General features: G+C 38.5%; 1 protein-coding gene across 1 annotated transcript in view; it reads left to right on the top strand.

Annotated features, from left to right (window-relative positions):
* Positions 1-375: 375 nt before the first annotated feature.
* LOC124162505 overlaps positions 376-21,324 on the top strand; it is a 36,586-nt gene continuing 15,637 nt past the window's right edge. Inside the window, exons 1-3 of the mRNA XM_046539069.1 lie at positions 376-381; positions 843-1,304; positions 2,023-2,422. Coding sequence (XP_046395025.1) covers positions 376-381; positions 843-1,304; positions 2,023-2,422 — 868 coding nt within the window. The remainder of the gene's footprint in view (positions 382-842; positions 1,305-2,022; positions 2,423-21,324) is intronic.

Genomic DNA, 21,324 nt, shown 5'->3' with positions numbered 1-21,324 from the left:
CAGCAGCGGGAACCAGAAATACGTCACACGGACTTTTCCCAGCATGCCTACATAGCCGTCGCGTTTTCGCGCGCTTGAAAATTTTCACTTTTCGTTTAATCGCGAAAAATAGGTACCATCATTCGAAAATCTAAGAGCGTGAAATTCTTACTCCAGGAGTAATAATCTTTTGATTTAGGCAATAAAAATAATAGGAAAGCACCCTATTGTTAGTGCCAACTATACCTTAATTTAGAGGTAATCGTCATGTCCGTGGACATCATATTCGACACTATGACTAGTTACAGAATATTCAATGACGAATAAAACAAACTTTTTCTCGGGAGTAAGCACAATATTCCTCTTTTGCTGTGTCCGTGGACTAATATGTATAACATGTCCGTAAGCAGGATAAAAGAAATATTAAAAAGAAAACAGTGTAAATATTACCAACGATCTCTGCCACTCACGTCAATAGATTGTATGGTTGACAAACTGCAATTACACAATTTTGGTTCTTATTTAAACAAAATGTAATTTTTTCCTGTAGAAAATGTACGTTTTTCGGAGATTGACCCACCGTGGTCGCGACTTCATTAGAGATTTGCACCAGGTATCCTTCGGGCCTTATAATTGGGCTCACGGGAGCGAATGGAGCAGAATGTATGAGTTTTATTAGCGTATGGATGCACTTAGTTGATTGCCAATGCGGACAAAGTATTTGAGATACATTTCAGCTGTGCGGGTGCTTTCAGTATCCCTCACGCAACCCGGGCTAAGAACTTCATCATCACACACTCCATTTGATCCTTATTACGTAGTGCCGTATGTGAGCGAATGAAACAACGGCGGCTCTTTTTCAGGTGACCACAGTGTTTCGGACGACCACCATCGTGTCGACCGTCCACCACACCCCCTCGCCCCCTCCCCCTTCCTCGTCGCCATGGACGCCATCTTGCGGAGCGGACGCGACCAGCTGCTCCGCCTTGGACCCCTCGGAAGACGTGCTGGTCGTGGTGCGGGTGACGGCCACGGCTGCGGACGAGGCCACGCCTTCGCTCCGACGGACCTTTCCCCCCGAGGCGACCCCCTCCGCGGCGCCACCTCCCCTGGCGCCAACCCCCACCCTCAGGTACCCCACGCCCACGATAACAGCGGCTCCCCCTGGAGGCGCCGACCAAGAGTCCCTGCCGCACTATTGGCTGCTGACCGTGCTCAGGGGCCCCAAGGGGGAAGAGCCCCTCGCAGGGGTGCTCGCGGCCCGCCTCGCCAGACTCTACCAGAAGGCCTTCATGCGACAACAAGAGAGACACCTCGGAATACTGGTGAGACCTCTTATACACGTTGAGTTTTGTAATACATAGAGTCTGCTCGTAAGAACGACTTCCTATCGGTAAGTACGTCCGCATTCCGCGAAGGACCCAAAACTGACCTCACCATGCTGCGCAAATCACCCCCGTATCAATTTTCCTGATCGAGAGCTTCCAAACTTCCCTATCCCAACTAAAGCATGAACCACACGATCATTTTTTCCGACCCATCCGAGCAATAGCTCCAATTATAGCGGAAAATATATCTAGAATGTATTTCAACCATGATGGCTATCCAAAAATCCCTGGCCATCTAAGAGAGACGCAGTAATAAGGCCATATTATTGAGTGAACCGGTTTTTTTAGAATTGTTTATTTTATATTTGAGCTAAAAAGGACTAAAACTAATAAAACAAACTACTTGTATACAATAAAGTCAAACTTGCATCAAACAAATGCATCTCCATTATATAAAATAGTCAATAAGTTCAATACTTACATTTTCCATAAAGGTATGCAATGAACGATGAATATGGAAAGTATGTTATCGAGAATTTAAAACTTCTATCTCAAGTGGCTGCACGATGACTAATGAGTACGTGAATGCAAAATAACAATTTATAGTTACTGACCTTATTTCCACCAGATCAATTGACTACACGCTATTTCTGAGGGTAGTTCTACTCTTCCCTGAGGGTTCGTAATTACGAGTGGCCTTTCTCCGCTCCCACAGCCTCGTGGATCCGCGTGGCGCGGCATAGAGACTTCAACGACGCCTCCGAGGGGCGGGGGCAGGCGTGGGGGCGGCATCGAGGATGCGGAGTGGGGCGGGGGGCAGGGCGGTTGGAGGCGGCCCCGGGCGCTGGACCCGGTGCTCGTGCGTATCCTCAGGGTGACCAAGAGGGAAGACCGAAATAGCGAGGATCGAAATAACGAGGACCGAGACGATCGCAATAACGAGGGCCGAAAGACCGAAGAGGAAGACGCAGACGTGGAGGAGCTGGAGTTGGTGTACAGCGTGCACGTGGGCGGCAGGGCCGTTCCCGCCAAGACGGCAGCCGAGGACATGCGCCTCGTCACGGACGAAGAAGCCGCCCGGGAGCTGGGATACACCGTCGTCACCAAGGCAGAACGTGAGTCTATATCTCCCTGCTTCCTCTACGCATTCACATACCAATTCATGGCAACCAAAAAGATTGCTAGCCATATCTACTATAGAAATTATTACAATACCTGATTATTATTCTTATTTTCCATGTAAAGTGCAGTCCTTGAGAAAGTTTAGGACTGCGGAGTGCGCGATATCGGGACTAGAAAAGTCTATTCTAACCTGAATGTATATTTCCTTTGTAGAACTGACTCACTCAGACTATTCCTTTTAGGTCTAGAGTTTTGCAGAATTGCCTGTTAATTTTACCGAACGTGGTTGACCGTCGGAGAAAACATTTCGAAAGGAGAATTTTATGTAACTTCCTCCCAAAAAATTTAAACTGTCGGTTTTCGCATTGTGCTTCGGTACACGTCAGCAATTGACTGGCTCTAGATCAGATTATCCGATCAGCTAATCAGATTATCCGATATTTTATTAATTATTTGAATTGCCAATATATGTACAGACCATACCTTGCAACTTTTATTCCCGCATACGCAGCGATGCCACCGCAAAAGCCGAAAAAAATCGACTGCACTATTAGTATTCTGGCGGAGACTTGAGCGGGTGTTCAATACTCTTCCGAGGGTATAACTTCAAAAGCTTGGAAACGCGTCGTGTAGAGTTGTGAATGAAGTTTTAACGCGTAATCAGCAAAATCTCCTTCATCGATTTTCTTCTCGGCGCATTTGACCCGGATTTCATGGATATTACAAGTAATAATTTCGCATCGGGAAATAACTTTAAATGTATATTTAAGAAGCACGCCCCAAAGAATATATTTTCCATCAAATATTTTCCAAAACATTTTACCCCATAAATATTTAAAAGTCTAAAATGCCCTCAGCAAAAGCCATTCCTCTATTTTATACTATGAATACATAGGTACATACATAGGTATACATAACTTTAAAGTTTCATCCAAGGAGCATTAACTCTTAGCAGAAACATTAAGTCTCGTCACCTGATCACTTTTTCAGTAATTAGCAAGCAGGGGCGCCGACTTATAAAAAATATTGGGGGGGCCCATATCCGAGGTCTTGCCCCGGGAAAAGGTTAAATTCAAAGTGTGTCGCAGCACCGAAACACTATCATGATTCACACCACCTGATTCAGTCAACCTGCTTCACCTTATAATTATTTGTTTTAACACATTGTTGAATTTATTTTAAAAGGTAACTATCGTCAAACATGGGAAATAAAAATTACCAATTTATTTTTGTGATTTCACTAAACATAATATAACTTAATTATTTTCTTGAAATATTGAGAGGGCTCCGCCCCCCCAAACGAATCTTTGAGGGGGCTCGGGCCCCCTCAGGCCCCACGGAGTCGGCGCCACTGTTAGCAAGGAAATGAGCCTGTAAACTAAGTCAAAGTTTGTCATAATATATGCCATGATTTTCGATGTTTTCGGCTGAAATAACCAGAAATATTGTCTGAGAAACAAAGCAATTGGATAATTCGTAATTGCTGTGCCCTAATTTACCTATTTAGCCTCGATGGATGTTGTACGCGGTGGCAATTTTTTATAAGTAGCATTGTATTCCAATAATTTTATTTTTCATGAGTACGTGCTTTGAATCTCGTATTAACGACTTCATTCTAAACATCATAGGCAGTCGAAGCATTTTATAAACGTATTGCATTGAAAACACAGTGCATTCTCAGGAATGCGCAATGTTTTCTGCTGATCAACGACATGGGATGTATAACGTGCCACATTTTTCAATAGTCACTGTTTTCCAGGATTCGCCGAATTTGTTCCAGCATGAAAAAGTGTTTAGACTTCCCAGCGCGGTTAAAGGGAAAACCATGTATTTGCATTTTGTAAGTCTTCTTCAAAAGCCACAGCACTCAAATGGTCTCCTGCGGATTACGCGCCGAAGTTATTTTGTAACTCACCACGGGAGCGAAAAGAGGTAGTTGCATGAGATTGGATTAGAAAATCTTCTGTTTCTTGTGGGTGCATTCATTGGTTAAGCCTGATTTAGAGGGAAAACCAGCAATAAATTAAATTTAAGCGCTACAAGAAATTTTTCCTCCCAAGCTCTGGGACGTTTATAGAAAAAATGGCGTGAACTGAACGTCATCGGTCATTCTTCTGGAGAGCTAACAGTAAACTGCCGCACTTAAAGTATTGAAATTAATTAGAGTGGTTTCCTAGCTGTCTCTGTGTATTTTCCGGAGTTAACTTCTCTATTTCATGCGATATCCGTTATATTTCTCATCCAACAATGTATTCATCCATGATTCACGTTTGCAATGAACAAAGCACGGGTAAGAAGCGCGTGCTACTCTAAAACAAATGATTACAACGCTGCGAGTTCCGAAAACCTCACGCTAATTTCCCTGCGAATTCAAAAATCGACAAAATCCCTCTTCGCTTATTTTCACGCTAAATTCACTTCAGGTGGTAATAATCCTCGATAACACAGGTCAACAGTGGTTTTGGTGCCGGAGGTTTTAAAGCTGATTCTAAGTATAATTGGGGTGCTGAATCCAAATATGATATTAGTTTTTTCCTATCAGCTCTAGTTTTCCAGATACAGATATGTTGTTATTTACGTAAAAAATTGTTCAATATGATGATATTACATAAATGATAAAACCCACAAAATATAAAGACTTGATTTATTTATAGGAATGTTAAATTACCTACAATTACAATAGTTTTACAATACAATTGAATACAAATAGTAACGTTTTTTACTAAAATAAAACAATTTAAAGGAAAAAAAAGACGTAAAAATGTCACTCAAGACTACGGAAGCTCCTTTTGCGCGATTTTCTTGCGTGCACTTTGTTAAAACAGTCTCGTTTTATGCACCAGCAGTAATCTGCAATCATATGTTTATTCCATCTTCCTTGGTAGCGATCTTACATTGTTTTGATTTCCTGGTGAAATCATTCACCTTGTTTTTCACTTGTGTCGCCTAAATTTTCAGGAAAACAGTCTAAGTGACTGTGTATAGTGAACTTTTATGCTAATATTACATCCAAGTGGTTTAAAGTTGGAGAGCATATTGTTTACCAGCTCAATATAATTTATCTCGCTTGTGATTTCCCAGAAAAAATTTTATTACCTAAACAAATGAAAGCCAACTGTTTTTTTCAATCTCATTCAATGGCTTGACAAAAGCAGGATCCTTTGTAAGTTGTCTGATTTGTGGCCCATCAAAACTACCAGCTTTAAGTTTTTCTATACTTATCTGCGGCATTTTTATTCTAAAGTAGCCGAAGCATGGTCCATCATTGTCAAGAACCTTTACAAATTGCTTCATTAAGCCTAGTTTAACGTGAAGGGGCGGTAAGGTGATTTTCTCCCGTTCACCAAAGACTCAGCAATAATGTTTTTACCCAATAATTAAGTTTTCCCTCTTTGACCACTCCTTCTTAATCCAGTGGTTTGTCTGTCCCTGCTAGCACAGAGGCACCAGAAACAAGGATATTTTGTGTTGCTAAATTGCTGCCCAAGAAGAAAGTTCACCAATTTTAAATCTACACAAATCACCTAGCGATGTCCCTAGTATTTTATCTTCTGTAAGGCCAATACCATTGTATCATATTCTTCTTTCATTTCAGTTGAATGAGCGATTGGTATTGAGCCAAACTTGTTAACATTGTGAAGAACACATTTTAAAATACGCTTGGAGCTATCAATGAACAAACGCGAATCACTAGCTTCATATTGCGGTAGTCCCATTCCTTTCAGAAGACCTCTAACGTCTAAACAAAATGTAAGATTGTCTTCTTGAGTAAAGAGGGGTAGCAGATCCTTTTCAATTGTGGGATAAAAATTAATTTTTGTACCTTGTTCCATTAAATTCTTTTCATGCATCCTTGAAGCTAGTAGTTCAGATGCTTCCTTCGGTAAGTTCAATTCTCTAACAAGGTCGCTTAGTTCATCTTGATTAAATAGTTGAGGATTTGTTGATACTGCCTCGTAGTCACTGTCACTATCGTCAATAGAATCAGGAATGTGTTCACATGGCTCATATTTATCCTCACATACATCTCGTAATGTCTGAAATATTAGGATCGGGATTTCTTCTGAATGGGGTACTGGGTGTCTAGCTGAAGGCAAATCTGTATATTTCCATTTGTGGCGATTTTTTCGATTAATTCCCGAAGCATTTACCATGCAAAAATAACAGTCGTCAATATGGTTTGTAGGTTCTCTCCAAACCATTGTCACACCAAACTTTAAACTTTTCCTTTTTCCTGTAGTTCAATACCGCTGATGTTCTGTGCATGTTTTACACACAACATGCGGTGCCTACTTTTTACCTTGGTTACCAAGCTGAACACCAAAATATCCTAGGTATGCACGTTTCACAAAGTCTGTAATATTTTTCCTATTTTCTTTTAAAGTATATTCCCCACAAATGTAACAAAACACATCACAATGATTGACACAGCTTCTTCGAATTTAGCTCATTTTTAGAGGCTGCTTTACAAAAACTTTGAGAATTTGACCATTTGTTTTCGGAAATCCCCTTACTGCTTACTTACTCCCGCCTCTCCATTTTCAAAGACACACTCTCTCTTTACCCTATACCCCCTTTTTTACTCTTCTCCACTTATCTGTGATTCTTCCCACGTGTCGTTATTCTACAGTTATGACTAGGGTCCTTTTCCACCGTGGGTTTCCCACATCCCTTAGTTGTATCTTTTCCCACTGCCTCCGCTCTGTACGCCTGTCTCCCCCTTCTTCAAACAAGCCAAATCCTCCCCAACCCCTTTCTCAAAGGTATAAAGGTGATTTTCAAAGTAAATACTGCAGAGTGATTATGAATTAGTTTATTTATAGATTGATTTAAATTTGAAAAATATTTTCTGAAATATATCAAAAATTTGAAAGAATATAACCATAAAATGCGCCGTATCTAAAAAAGTAGAGCTGTTACATAAAAACGGATATCATATTTGGATTCAGCACCTCTAATATTGTTAATATCAGCTCAAAAACTCCCGGCACCAAAAAAAAAGTTTTTTTTTGTTGGCCTGTGTAATTCTTTCAATTATCTCCACCATGGACGAACGGGTAATGGAATCTCAACCATTTAAGTGCTCCGTACTGATAATTTATTGATAATTTTTTCTATTATCCGGCCTTTTCATTGACATCGTGAAAAATAATTTCAATTTCATAATTTCCTCTAGAGACATGAATCGATTTGTGCCATTTAATTTAGTTGATATTATTGGAAACAAGCAAAAAAGAAAAAAATGTTAAATATGTACTATCATTTGCAAAAGTCTTGCAACAAATCGAGCGGCGCCACTTTCGCTCCATTGTCGATTTCTGGCCACCATTAAGTTTGAATGATCACTATCTACGTATGAATCTTCATGGTAGCTCGGGAACGACTCACGAACGGGTCATCGTGACACGGGAGTGAGACTTAGGAAATCATTACGATGTTCAGTTGAGTAAACGAGCGTAGATGTTGTTAAGTCGTCGCGGCGTTTGAGATTATTTTTGTACCCGTAGTTGACTGGAGTAGATAATTGAAAATATTTACCCGTTAAAAGAGTGGGTACCTATGACGCCTGGCTTCCAATAGTAAACCCCATAAGGCCGGCTGGGGCGATTTCGCCATTAGGAACAGAAATCAACTCGCTCGTAACCCTTTTTTTTAGGGATTCAACGTCGTTCAGGAGACGTTATATTAAGTTGTTGAAATATTTGATCGATATAGAAGAATTAATAAATGAAAAAAAATTAACCGGCAATTTTCCGGAAAGAAACACGACTCCGTCGTCTCCACCATATTTAACGTATTACAACGTAATTCTTTACGTAGGTTGAAGCTGATAAAGATAGCTCCATAAGCTTTCTTCTTCATTAATTATCAATTTGTTAATTGGATAAATATATTTACACCGATGGAAATGTTTCTTCGGGAAAAAATGGAATTTTGATTGCCAAAAAAAATCGCTAGGCCTCATCGTTGCAAGCAGAATGTGTCTCTATTTTTACTCTTTACATATCTAGGCTTAAATTTTTACGATAGCACTAACATATTTAGTGAACATGTCGCATTAATCTTCTTTTTGTTATAATAAATTAGTTACTGTTTCGATTTTAATATTTCGGCCATTATTATATTATTAAGGACAACCAACTTAAAGAGTGACTTAATAGTACGACTTTTCCCTATCCATGAATGCCTCCATTGGTAAGGTTTCCAATAACAACAACGGACAGAGATTAAATTGAAAGTCAATTTTAACCAATATTCGCCCTTTTTTAGGGAGGGAAATACTTTGCGCATCTGTTAGGGAGGTAAAATACTTTGCGCATAATTAAGCCGCTCCCTCAGCTCTTAACGCTGAATCGGGTGCTCCCGGGCCGTAGTTTTGGTCAGCTAATAGGTCCTGCACCTCGTCTTGCCCTACATCTTTATCGCAACTTTACCAGCCAGGGACGAGGACGTAGGTTACCTTGAGTAAAACTTGCAGGCCGTAAGTGATTCTCACGTACTTCCAAAATAGTGTAAATAGGGCCAATTTGTAGCACTATCATATACATGTTGATGCCACAATTTGCTTGAAGAAAGTACGCACTAGAAAAATAGTTGATAAATACCTCTTGATAAGCCTTTCCTATATTTAAAAATAAGCGCCGTGGTGCGTGCACGATTAAGGATTACCATTACATAGGTTATTCCAAGGATTGTACTTAGTAGATCAGCTATAAGTCTCACATTCTGTCCCTTTCCAACAAAATTACTGTATTAAAAAAACACTGATTGTAGAATACTGAAGCCTAAAGTTTAAAAGTAAAATTTTTCACTTAATTTATATCTTTTTCTATCTCTAAGAAAAGTTTCCGTCACTCCTCATTTACGAAACGAAAAAGGGTAAAATTGTTCTGAAAAACTTTACTGGAGAAATTAACTTGGTAGGAGATGGCGACAAGTTGATGACAAATAGGCAGCATACTACATAGACGGACAGCATAATCGCTGCAAAATATCAATCATAATTTTCTTTTTAATCAGATAAAATTGATCTATTTAAGAAATTACGTATATGGAACCTTAGATTATTACGATAGTTCTCATTCCAAAGGTTAATAATGTTGAGCAGTTACGGACTTGTAAAGGAAACCATATAGCACTAGAAATTACATTCACCAGTGATTCTGATTGGAGTTCCTTCAAGAAAACGCAATTGATTCGTCCTACCGCGCTAACTACGCATGATTCCTGTCGCACGGTCATTAAAATTAGAAATTGTTGCAAAAGATGCTCAAATTCAATAGCTGGTACCCTCTTAACATAAATTTCAAAAATATTAAAAACATTAAAATAAAATACGGCTATGCGGAGGATAAAAATTTTCGGCCACGGGATGAATTTGAACGCAGGCCCCTCCTACCACCAGCCCGAATGTTTATCCACTGAGCTATTTCTAGCTCAAGGTCATCAAACGGTAATTTTAATTATTTGATGTTATTGTAACACTGAGCTCCTTCATGTGCTTCTGCTACGGCTTCTCACTTGAACGAATTTGATCAAAATAATCACTTTCTCGGTATATTAGTCTTTTATTCGTTTATATGATTATAACTTGAGCACGGAGGCTTTCGCATACTCTATGTTTCGGCTGGTTAGTATATACAATAGGAATATAATGATGTTGTCGCCTGCGACTTCGGTATGGTATCGTCTTTTAAAGTTATTATTATATGTTATTATGTTTCAAACTCGGTATTTGTATTTCTAATGAAGCAAACGTATACATTCATTACAAACAGAAATTCTGTTAGGATTTGCTTACGTCCTTCTTACTCGACTTGAAAGGTTTTATGAAATGTGCTGCAGTTCCACTGATGCCTTAAACATAAAACGTATTGCCAACAAACACATTTCCTAATACAATGTAACCTACTTAATGCAAGTAGATAATTCAATTAATAATGCTAAGTAAGTAATCTACATTATCCCGAATTCATCAGTGTATATGTAAATGATTGCATCTAAATAAGATAACTTAATTATCAACGCCATAGCAGCTTAGAGTTATTATTCGCATTCACACTAATTCAGCAGTAGAACATATTATCAAACAATACCTATTGAAATCCGACAATCATTAAAAATGGGACTTTTAGCTGGCATTAAGTTTTCCTCGTCATACTTTGAATAAGTGGAAAGGAAAACATCTTTACCGATTGACGGACGTCGGAGAACTCTGTTATTACTTACGCAACGATTAATGCCGATCAGCTTAACTAATTCATATTTTACGTGTTTGCTCAGATATTTATGCGATGAAACACTGGGAATTTCAAAGCCGCCTCGTATCATATGTCGTAGATATTATATTAAAACATCAACCCGAGTCGATAGATGTAAACAAAAGTCTGCCATGTTCACAGTGAACGACTCGTGATTTCCAGCTCTCTGAAAAGAGCTGAGATCACTCAAAAAGAGCCAAGCAACCAACTTTTTAAAATCTCTCCGAGGAATTACCTTCGATCTTTCCTACTGCATTAAATGCTACAATGTGTTTGGAGGAATATCATGAACATTAATTTCACTTAAATGGAAGCGGTCAAATCCCGAGACTGAAAAGGATGACAAAATACCTCACCCACCCAATGACCCGTTCTCCATGCATTGAACCATGAAGACTAGTATTGGATTGTTGCATACACCCGAAAACCATACAATTTCCGGGCACAATCTTTGTGGAGCGAAAGTGGCGCCGCTCGATTTGTTGCAAGACTTTTGCAAATGATAGTACCTATTACATTTTCAGCGTCACCGAGAGAATATAGTTTGAATTTGTCGTTCTTACGGAAGTAAATATGTAAAAGTGTTCTTATTTACGGAATAAATCTCTGTTTTCCAAAACGGGATGGAATAATTGAGTCTTCTAATAAATAATCTTCTAATAATCTTTAATAAAATAGATAAATAATAGAAATTTCAATGTGAGTGCTAGATGGGACGAGAGAATAGAGTTAAGGAGTCTACGGAGTTAAAATTGGACTCGAACCTTCGGGAGTTTATGGAATTCCGTGAGAACGCGTGGAAGCTTACACAGGAGAGATTGGCCGAACTATCGAAACTAGAGTAAAAAAATACGACCGAAGCAATAGGATAGGCTATCCAGCCTAGCACAAGACCACCGTAGTATCCGTTTTGACAAGACGGAATCGATCTGTATGGCAGACATGGGATATGGGATAGATTGACAAAGAAGCCATATTGAGATCCAAATGGAGGAGAGGAAATTCAACAGATATTCTGGATATGCACTCAGCCAATCATCGAGGGCCATCCTCCGGAAAATCAGGGAACCAAGGAGGGAAAGGGAAACCAGCCAATCAGGAGCCACCTTACTCGGAACTCACGGGTCTGAAAATTATATAAAGGCGAGAAAATCAACGCCTGGAGGATATACCTAGCGCACGGCTCTTCAGGGACATCATGCTTCCAGAGAAAGGTTCTGTGTTCGATGCCAACGAGAGAAAGATATACTCAGCCCCTTGATTCGACGGTGACCATCTCCACCTTTAGCATCAGGACGCAGAAATCCCAACGTCAGCGTCAAATCACCCAGGGGCCCTAGCGACGGCGACCATAGCCCATCTGAAGTGGAGGAAAAAGAACACGAAGAAGAACTCGGAGAACCCCTCAACTTGTGAGAATAACAGCGAGTGATTCAGTGAAAGGCATCATTTATTTATCGGTTATTAATTTGCCTGTTTATATTAATATTAATTATCAGATTCAATTTACCATCTGTTCAATATTCGTTAAATGTTTTATATATTGTTAATATCGACATAGTCTTTTCTTGGGATGTTAATATTTCTATAGTTTATTGTACTGCGGTGGCCTGACCGTAGTTTCACGGGTTTTCCGCCGCCCCTGGGGGTATTCCAGCAGATACAACTCCCGCACCAGTGTTTCGACCCGCAGTAATGCTGAAGAGACGACAGCCTAAACAGATCCGCGAATATACTGTGAATATACGCGAATGTATTGTTTTTATTATTATTTTTTGTAGAAGTTTCATATATTTCATATAATTGCCATTTATTCCCGGGATAAACTATTGTTGGACATGAACAAGCCGGCATCAACGCTTGGGGATGATGGAGGAGTCAGCCATTGAAACGTCTACTGGCAGCTGAAGATCTGACCCGGACGGAAACCCGAGAAGAACTCATCTCATTAGTTCACCGGGAAAGTACAAAATCCTGTGTGAAAGGGTCAAGGAGCGTCGCAGCTGTGCGAGGCTTTTTAGTTCCGAAAATATTGGCGGAAACGAAACAAGAAGCCTAAAATAATGGCCATTTTTTCACTTTGAGAAAACTCAAAAGCTGCTCAAGACATCGAGGGATTGGGATAGACTCTCCAAAGAGGTTTTAGGGATCCCATTGGAGAACAATAACGTCAACGGCGACGCCACGGTGTCACCTTCTAAGGATCCATCTTCAAAATCCATTTTAAAAACGCTTAAGGAGGAACCATCATTTCAAACATGCCCGAAAACCTCCCCTTATTTTGACATATGTTGTTGCTCATTATTTTTTCTATCGAATAGTGAAAAAATATTACTATGTCACCGGCCATTTAAGAAAGATTTATGGATTTGAAAATGACGGATTTCCACCTTGAAATACATTGTCTTTATGGGAGAATGATGACCTTACCTTGTAAAACATTTTTTATCTCAAATTTGGCCCGAAATTTATCGTTGAAAAATTAGCACAGCATAGAATAGACATCGATGCTTAATATATGTATTTTTTGAGAAGGGGTTACCGATATGTTAGCGCCAGTATTTAAGTTTAAAGAACATACTTCCGGTTTTCTGCAGAGCGAGCAGCCATTATGCGGCGGAGGTAGTGGCAACGTTGCAAATATACGGAGGTTAAATATGAAGAGCGATATTGCACCTGTCGACCGCTGCATAAATCCAGTGAATTGGATTTTTTGGAGTCATTTTTATACGTATTCATGAAACGAATATTCAGTTCATCTCGAAACGTGCTATACACCGAAGTATGAAATTTATCAGTGCTGGTTGTTCAAGTAATTCCTATATGCGACTACATTTTATTAAACATGCGAATAATCATGACCGGAATTCAATACATCCCTTGAAATTGTCGGCGTATCGCTTCAAAAGCGAAAATGATAGAATATAATGAGACTTGCGATAGTTTATCTGTTCTTCTGAATACTACTTCAAATTTTTTTACGTTTATTTCGAAAAATATGCATCGTTTTCAACTTGTAGAAAATACTTATTTAAATAGAAGTTCTAAGCGTGAAGTAGAAAATCTAGCGCATTATGTATTTAATCATCAGTTTAATTGATATTAAATGTCTAGAACGACTAGAATGACTAGAATGTCTAGAACGTACAGGTAAATGAATATACCACGAGACAAGCATATTGCCGTTGGGTACCGACTATGTAGTATTTGGAAATACAACTTCGCGAACGTACTAATTAATCGAATACTCACCCATGTAATTCTTCGAAAGTATAAAATAAAATAGACAAGAGTACTTCCTTTTTCACCGACCAAACAATTTACTTTGATACGTTTTCCAAAGGTCCAATTAGCATAATTTGAAAAAACAACAGTAAATACATTTACCTATTCATGAAGTCATTGCAGGAGGATAAAAATTAGGATGCATTCCTGAGCAATCGATGGCAGCTGACATAAGTGAGTCCGTAGAAGTTGCAATGCCAGCCTTCCAAATTTACTGAAACTTCGGCACTAGGAACAAGTATTATTTCATTATCCTGATACTAATGATTCGAATTACATTTGGGTTATAACTGACACATTAGTTTCTAATTTTCACTAATCAACTCCTTATTAATAGTATGGATGAGGCTATTGAATGGAAAATCTACAAAGAAATAAACATTAAAGAGCTTTGTGTCAGTCATTCGACAAGGACTTTAATCTTCATAAATCAAGACATAAACATTGATTATTTAAACAATGATGGACACTTAATGTTGGGAAATATTACAAAAATTTCTTAAGAAATTAAAAATGCACGTAAACGATTCGGTATCCTTCAACAGATGCACTCGTTGAAATCGCTTCGATGGAATTGATGGATTCACTTTCGGCCACATTTCGTTTCCTCAAATAATCCAAGCTCTTACCTTTACCTTCAGACACAAATTTGCCTTTAAATCGGCATAAAGACGCCATCACTTTAGCCCAAAGGTATATTTAATATCTTAAGGCTAAGTAAAAGGGATAATAAAACGAGTAATATTGTCACAATGCAACGTAACTCGACGAGGTAACGTAAACAAACAAAGGTGCTCAACCGCTGTGAAACTACGACATGTTGGCAGCGTTGTCAAGTTGGTGGTCAGCAATTATAAATAAACCATTTTTCCAAATTAGGTTGAAATTAACAGAGCAAAAGGTCTCATTAGTTAAGTTCATTTTATTCATCACAAATGATGTAGTTATAAAGCTTTACTGTATTTCCAGAGAAAGTATTTAAATTCTTCCGATACCTAAGAGTCAATATAACAGCCATTCTTCATATCACTAGATTATTCCATTTTAAGTCAAATTCATGCATTGTACAGCTATTTTGATTGATTTAGCATTGCTTTTAATTTTTATGAATGACTAATTTAGCGATTTTAACTCGTTGTTATCGAGTTTATCTAACTAATGAAAGCAGTATTTCGAAGCGCAGGTTCCTCCTTAACGACAATAGATATAAACAGCAACTTGAAAAAAAACTTTGTTTGAAAACTGAATTTAACATTTTAAAGAAATACCTGTGGCCGTGTCTTCCAGGAAATGGTCCGTCTGATTCATTTTCTACTCAACGTTTCCACAACTCTCAGCTCCTGCGAGCTTTAGCGAAAGACCGAGGAAATTGGCCACGTCTAAGGATTCAGTTAGAGCATATCGAGGGCTGAGTTCTAACAACACGTATCTCAAAAATGGTAACTTTTTAGGAGAGCAAAAGAAACGCTTTTTAACTTTTTTATTTGTACACTGAAATTAAAAACCAAAAGTTCATAAAACTGAAAAAGAAGCATACGTTTGCAAACAAAGAGTTGTTTTTCCCTTTTATTATATATTTTTAAATGTTATTACGCTTTGTTTAAGGTACCTGCGTAAGACCGACCAAGTTTTGAGGTACGTGTTGTTAGAACTTAGCCATAGACGTGTCTCTGTGATATCATTGTTGTGTCTATAGTCCCATTGTTGAGCCAACAATGGGCACACGTGCACATATGCTCGCATAAAATACTGAGATGGAGCCAATTTACTCGGTCTTTTGATAAAGCTTCCAGGAGCTAAGATGAGTATAACGTTGAGTGGAAAATGAATCGGACCCGGAAGAACAGATACATATGTATAGAAATAAAATAAGCTGCGGAAATCTGCAAGCCAATTTTTTAATGTAAGTTTATTCCATGAAGACGTTTGTGGACTCATCCACAGAAATATTGATAACTTTTCACTCATTAACCTGGTGGGAAGCCCGAGAGGGCATCGTGAATACAATCTGCCAGGTTATCAATCAAGTAAAAGTCCAAAAGATATTTATAATTTAAGTTAGATTCACGGAGTAAGTGAGCAAATGAGAATTCTTCTACCATAACGAAAGGTACGGCAATATACACATAAGGTACCTATTCCAAAAAGAAACGAAATGTGAGCTATTTCTTCGATCTCACTTGTTCATATCGCTCGTCTTTTTATAATGGTGAAATAATCAAATTATGTATGGATCACAAGATTTTCTTAAAAGAATCATGAAGAATTTTCGGTAAAATATCTCTTTCTTTCTTTCCCATGAGAAAGTAATCCTTCGCCTCAAGAATTCATTCTATTAAAAAAAAAAGCAGCTGCTTTCAAACTCGCGACCTCTCAAATGAAGCCATTTTCACATCATTGGAAGGATTTCTCCGGAATGATATGAGCTTTGGACAATTCCCTCGATGAATTTTACTAAGACTAAACCTTCTGCAGACGATTTATTTTGCCTATTAATATTATTTTTCAGCTGGATTAAATCTCATGAAAAAAACTTCGTAAAAGCTTTCGCAAAATCCGTTACTGGGAAAACACAGAATATAAATAATGCCGAAAGGAATAGAAGCGAACTATTGAAAAGGACGCGGGGTAGGTAATTGTAAAAAAAATGTTTGTGAAAATACGTAAGGTGAACACGAAAATGATCCATAAAAGACGCGGATATGTTTGAGGGGTTTTTATGGCTTACTGGCGAAAGAAGATGCCTCGATATGTGGTGGGCGCACTCCGAAGAGAAGTAAACAGCCGGTTGTCACGCACGCGGAGGCCCTCCCGTGTAATTCGGCGTAACAATGCGCGGCACAACCAACCTCGGCCCTCCATTGATTTCGACGCTCGACCCGAAAACAAACGAACATCGGGGCTCGTTGTATTCACGCTCCTGCCACGCAGATGGAGCGGAGAAATCCAGCGAAGCTCTGTGGTAAGTAAATTAGGTAACGATTTTTAAAAATAAATTCAGAGGAATCAATCCTGGGGTAAGGAAACCTCAAGAGTGAATCTGAAAAGACGTATAAGGTGGCTGCTTGGTAGGTAAAAGTTGAATACAACAATTAAACACCTAATTCGATGTTACTTAAAAATAAATGAAAAAGGTTGACAAATAAAATAATTTATCGCATCAAATGTATCGGAAATTGAATTTTCAGTAGAAATAAGCGACATGAAAACAAACGCCTTCCTCGGAATCAGACAATTGTGTCATAGGACCGTGTGACACTGGATCGCAGAGACTTTAATCACTGATTACGTGAGCAGAAGCCGCAAATTCGTTCTTTTTATAGTCTGAAATTCCTAACGTCCGAAAAAACTGAAGATGGCTCCCTCCAATGAAATATAGTCACACTTGATTGAAATAGGGTATGCGAGATATTCATTCCATTGCAATCTGACCCAGGGTTCTTTCAAGTTAAACGTCAATATATGAGCACATCAAATCGAGCAAACTGTTGTTAACGACCATTTTTTGAATTGGTAGACATGGAGACGTATGGGATCAAATGAACCCCTGAACCAAAGACGATAAATATGATGTCATTTTTTACGCTTTCATTTGGAAAGACGACATCTGCCACCAAAACTAAATTGAACCAGAAGGACAAGGTTTTAGAGTTCAAAATATTAAATGTCGCTAAATTTTAGCCTAAAAAATTACGAAAGGGACTTGACAGAACCAGCACATCACTCCTTTTCCACGAGTTTTTTATTGGCATGTATTACTTTTTTTTATAATATCGCCTTCAGCTTAAATTATAATTATAAGTAAACATAGAACACTCTCGCCAAATTTTCGCTTATCGTAATTGAAAAATGTTAAGGAAATATTTTTGTGGAAATAAAATTCCCATATTTGTATTCCAAGTTGCTTTTGAAAAGGGTTTATTTTAAGCTTAGGCCGAGATAATAGCGTATGTCTTGAACGATTAATAGGTCACGATTAAATATAACCCGTTGAGTTGGAGTGACACGTACTCATAAACTCACAGCTGGCATAAGGGTTTAAGCTGTTGATTCAAGGAATCCATGCTTTGACCTCGGCGGCAATACGGAAGAAACTATTTATTGACGCGTCTAAGTAACGTACGCGACGACAGATAGAATGCAACGCAAAGGCTGAATCACGCGATCCTTCGCCATGCACATATCCGCGAATACTAGAGATTACATCACAGTAGGTGCAAGATCATCATCTTCGTTCTGCCCACAGCCAGCATGCTGAAAATCCTGTATCTTCTCTAACATCCTAGATACCAGTTTCATTAGCATAATGGATAAGATCGTATATTCATTATTACTCCCAGCAGAACAAAGAAGCCGTCGACTAACCAAGTTTGATATCCTAAGCGTTTGAATTGCGATCGTAAACTCATTACATCTAGAAATAAAATAAATATTTCCATGACTTACAGCGAGGTTTAATTTCATATCTGATAATTTTTATTAAAGCAATTAAACACCCAAACACAATTTTCTATGTTTACATAGCAACAAGCCCAAATAAACCTTTAGCAAATTCAAGTCCGAGGATCGTGTGATGCAATATTAGATAAGGACGTTCATGATCATTCTAATATCGTTCCATAAAATCTTATATTTGAGAGTATCCGGGGATTTTGGATTGGGCCGTGTGATATAAGTAGGAATATAATAATTATTAGCTTCTTTTGTGAAACCTCATTCTACAGCTGCGGAGGATAAAATTCCTCCTTTCCCATAGTTCCGGTTTCCTCCACATAAGTTATATCAGAGGCTCTTGGACTTCTTGATGTGGTGAACTTAATGAATGATTGATTGATGCGGCCCAAGTATTTCGTAATACCTCTCAAGTCTCGTCGATGACATTTCCACGCACCACATGACATTTTCCTTCGATGGGAATGCTTGCTTCTGTGCTCATTGGTGGCGGTCAGGCGAGACAAGATGGCGACAGGAAACCAAACTAACATTTGTGGAAAACAATTTCGGAGATAAGGAGGAAAAAAGCCGCTGCCTCCATTAAATTTTCATCCGGCGGTATACGAGTGAATGAAATTTTAATCCTCATGGATTTAGTTTCCAATTCGACCGGCAGGGGGGAGGACATCGCCCTGGTGACTGATAACAACAACCGCCACCCGTTTGATCCCAAAGAGTTGTGAGGGAGTTATCAGAGGAGGGTCAAGCACAAACACACACCTATCGAAGAGACACCGATCATCTATTTGAAACGTTGAAAAACGACATCTCAAGAGGAACAAATTTATCGATGTAAATGGGTTTTTCCTAAAATGCCATTATTATTTCTAGGAGACAATTGTGATACCAACTTAGCATGTCAGTTTTTTATCACAAAATAAATATTTCTTCCTAATTATACAATTATTTCTCCATCAATCACTGTCTATTTTTGTAAATTACAAAAACTAAAACCAACCCAAACAAAAATAATTTCATTACAACAACCATCACCAATGTATAAAACCGTGTTACAAATTCAAAATTTCACTATGTTAACTTTAAATTGAACAGAAAAAAAAGAAAATCACTTTTTTCGATACCTACCAATAATAAGAGGCCAGCGGTACTGATAAAGTATATTTTCCAAAGCAATGGATACCTTTTGGCGTAATTTTCGCCTCGGAGTTTTAAAATTGAAGAAAAAACGACAATCTTGTCTTTTTGATGATGGACTAAACAAACACTTCTTTATTGATTTTCCACATTTAAAATTTTAATAAACACGCACCGCCATCGACACCTCCAAGCGACGAATTTATCGCTGTTAATGATAGAGTGCCATTTCATTTTCTCGGAGTGAATCGTGATACTATCCATACGGAAGATTAGGGCCAGTCCGTCAGTGAAGAATCCATCACTCTGGAAAATATGTATCACATCACCGATACTCAACATTTTTCAAAGTGATGAATATCTCAGGTAATATTTTGCCTAAAAGTTTTGGCAATTTTCAAAAAAACTGACGAAGTTGTCAATTTGCTTTTTCAAGCGCATTGACAATATTTTTTCGTTGTTGTTGAGGCATCAGTTATAAGCAGGCGCGTAAATAGAGGGGAGGGAAGCTTTGGGGATTTCAGCCCCCCCCCCCCCCCCCCCGAACTTTTTCCCCTAGCAATGGCTGCCCGCAGTACATATTCTGGGGAGACCACTGCTACTTGGGCATCAGTCACTCCATTTTCCCATACTATTATATTTCACAACCCAAGCCTCTATAACGATTGGGGAACTTGCATGAATTTTTTTTATTTCACAGGCGAACAGAAAATTATTTTCTGAGTACAACAAAGAAAACCGCATGTATATCTGAGTTTTCCTTCGCGAGATATTTAACGATAAATATAACGAATTTTAAAGCGCGGGAAAAACACCCTCACCCTCCAAGCCTCTGCCGACGAAGCCTCGATGACGTCAAAGGTGCCTAAACATCACGCGAAGCTATTGTGATTGTTTGTAATAGTTGCCTGCCGTTGTGAGATCTTCGTTTGTTAGACGTGTTGATTATTTTCTGTTTAAAGATAAATATCCCACGATAGAGGCTTGGAAGCCCTCATATTTTGCATTATTTATAATATTAATATCTGAGTAACGGCATAAAATATAAAACTGGAGCAGTTAAACCAAAAATTTTATAATATCTAAATAACATCGTTGTAGGAGTCTGAGCCACGGCCATTGGAAGTGGGATACGTTAATTGTAAGTTAATGTTATCGACGGCATATCATTCATTTAAGGATGTAATTAGAACAATTGTGATGTTTACTAATGTCCACTTAGCTTTTATATACAATAACTTCATCCGTTTATTCGTAGGTACCGGAGAATTCGTCGTTTAGGACTGTCTGTCCTTGTATCATGGGGTGAATTCCAGTCAATGCAACTTTTTCTCGCTGATTGGAGACATCTAGGAACATTTTTGTGACAAAATAGTGTTATTTTCAACGTGACATCTCTCGTTAAGCTACTGATAATAATCACAGTGCCAGTGGTTGTAATGCACAAAGTTTGACAAGGTTGAAAAATATCGGCCAAGAGTTATCAGTGTTCCATCGTGATTGAATTGTAAAAAGTGCTATTACGCTATCGATAAATGTCTAACAGTAGTGTAAAAATTGTCAGTGGCGTGCTAATCTCCGTTGTTCACCGTAGATATGACATTGCACGATCACGCTATTGAAATAAAAACTGTGAGTGAAGTTTGTTATTCCATTATTTCAACGAATAGTAGTGAGAAAAGTCACCTGTGTCACTTGTGTGGGCTAATTTAAGGGTTTAAATCAGTGAATAAATAGTTGTTTTCATCATAACGAGTTCT

This window comes from Ischnura elegans, chromosome 7, assembly GCF_921293095.1.
Source record: "Ischnura elegans chromosome 7, ioIscEleg1.1, whole genome shotgun sequence".
In the NCBI taxonomy this organism is placed as follows: domain Eukaryota; kingdom Metazoa; phylum Arthropoda; class Insecta; order Odonata; family Coenagrionidae; genus Ischnura; species Ischnura elegans.
The sequence above is the reverse complement of the archived record's forward strand: the minus strand, read 5'-3'. Positions and strand labels throughout refer to the sequence as shown.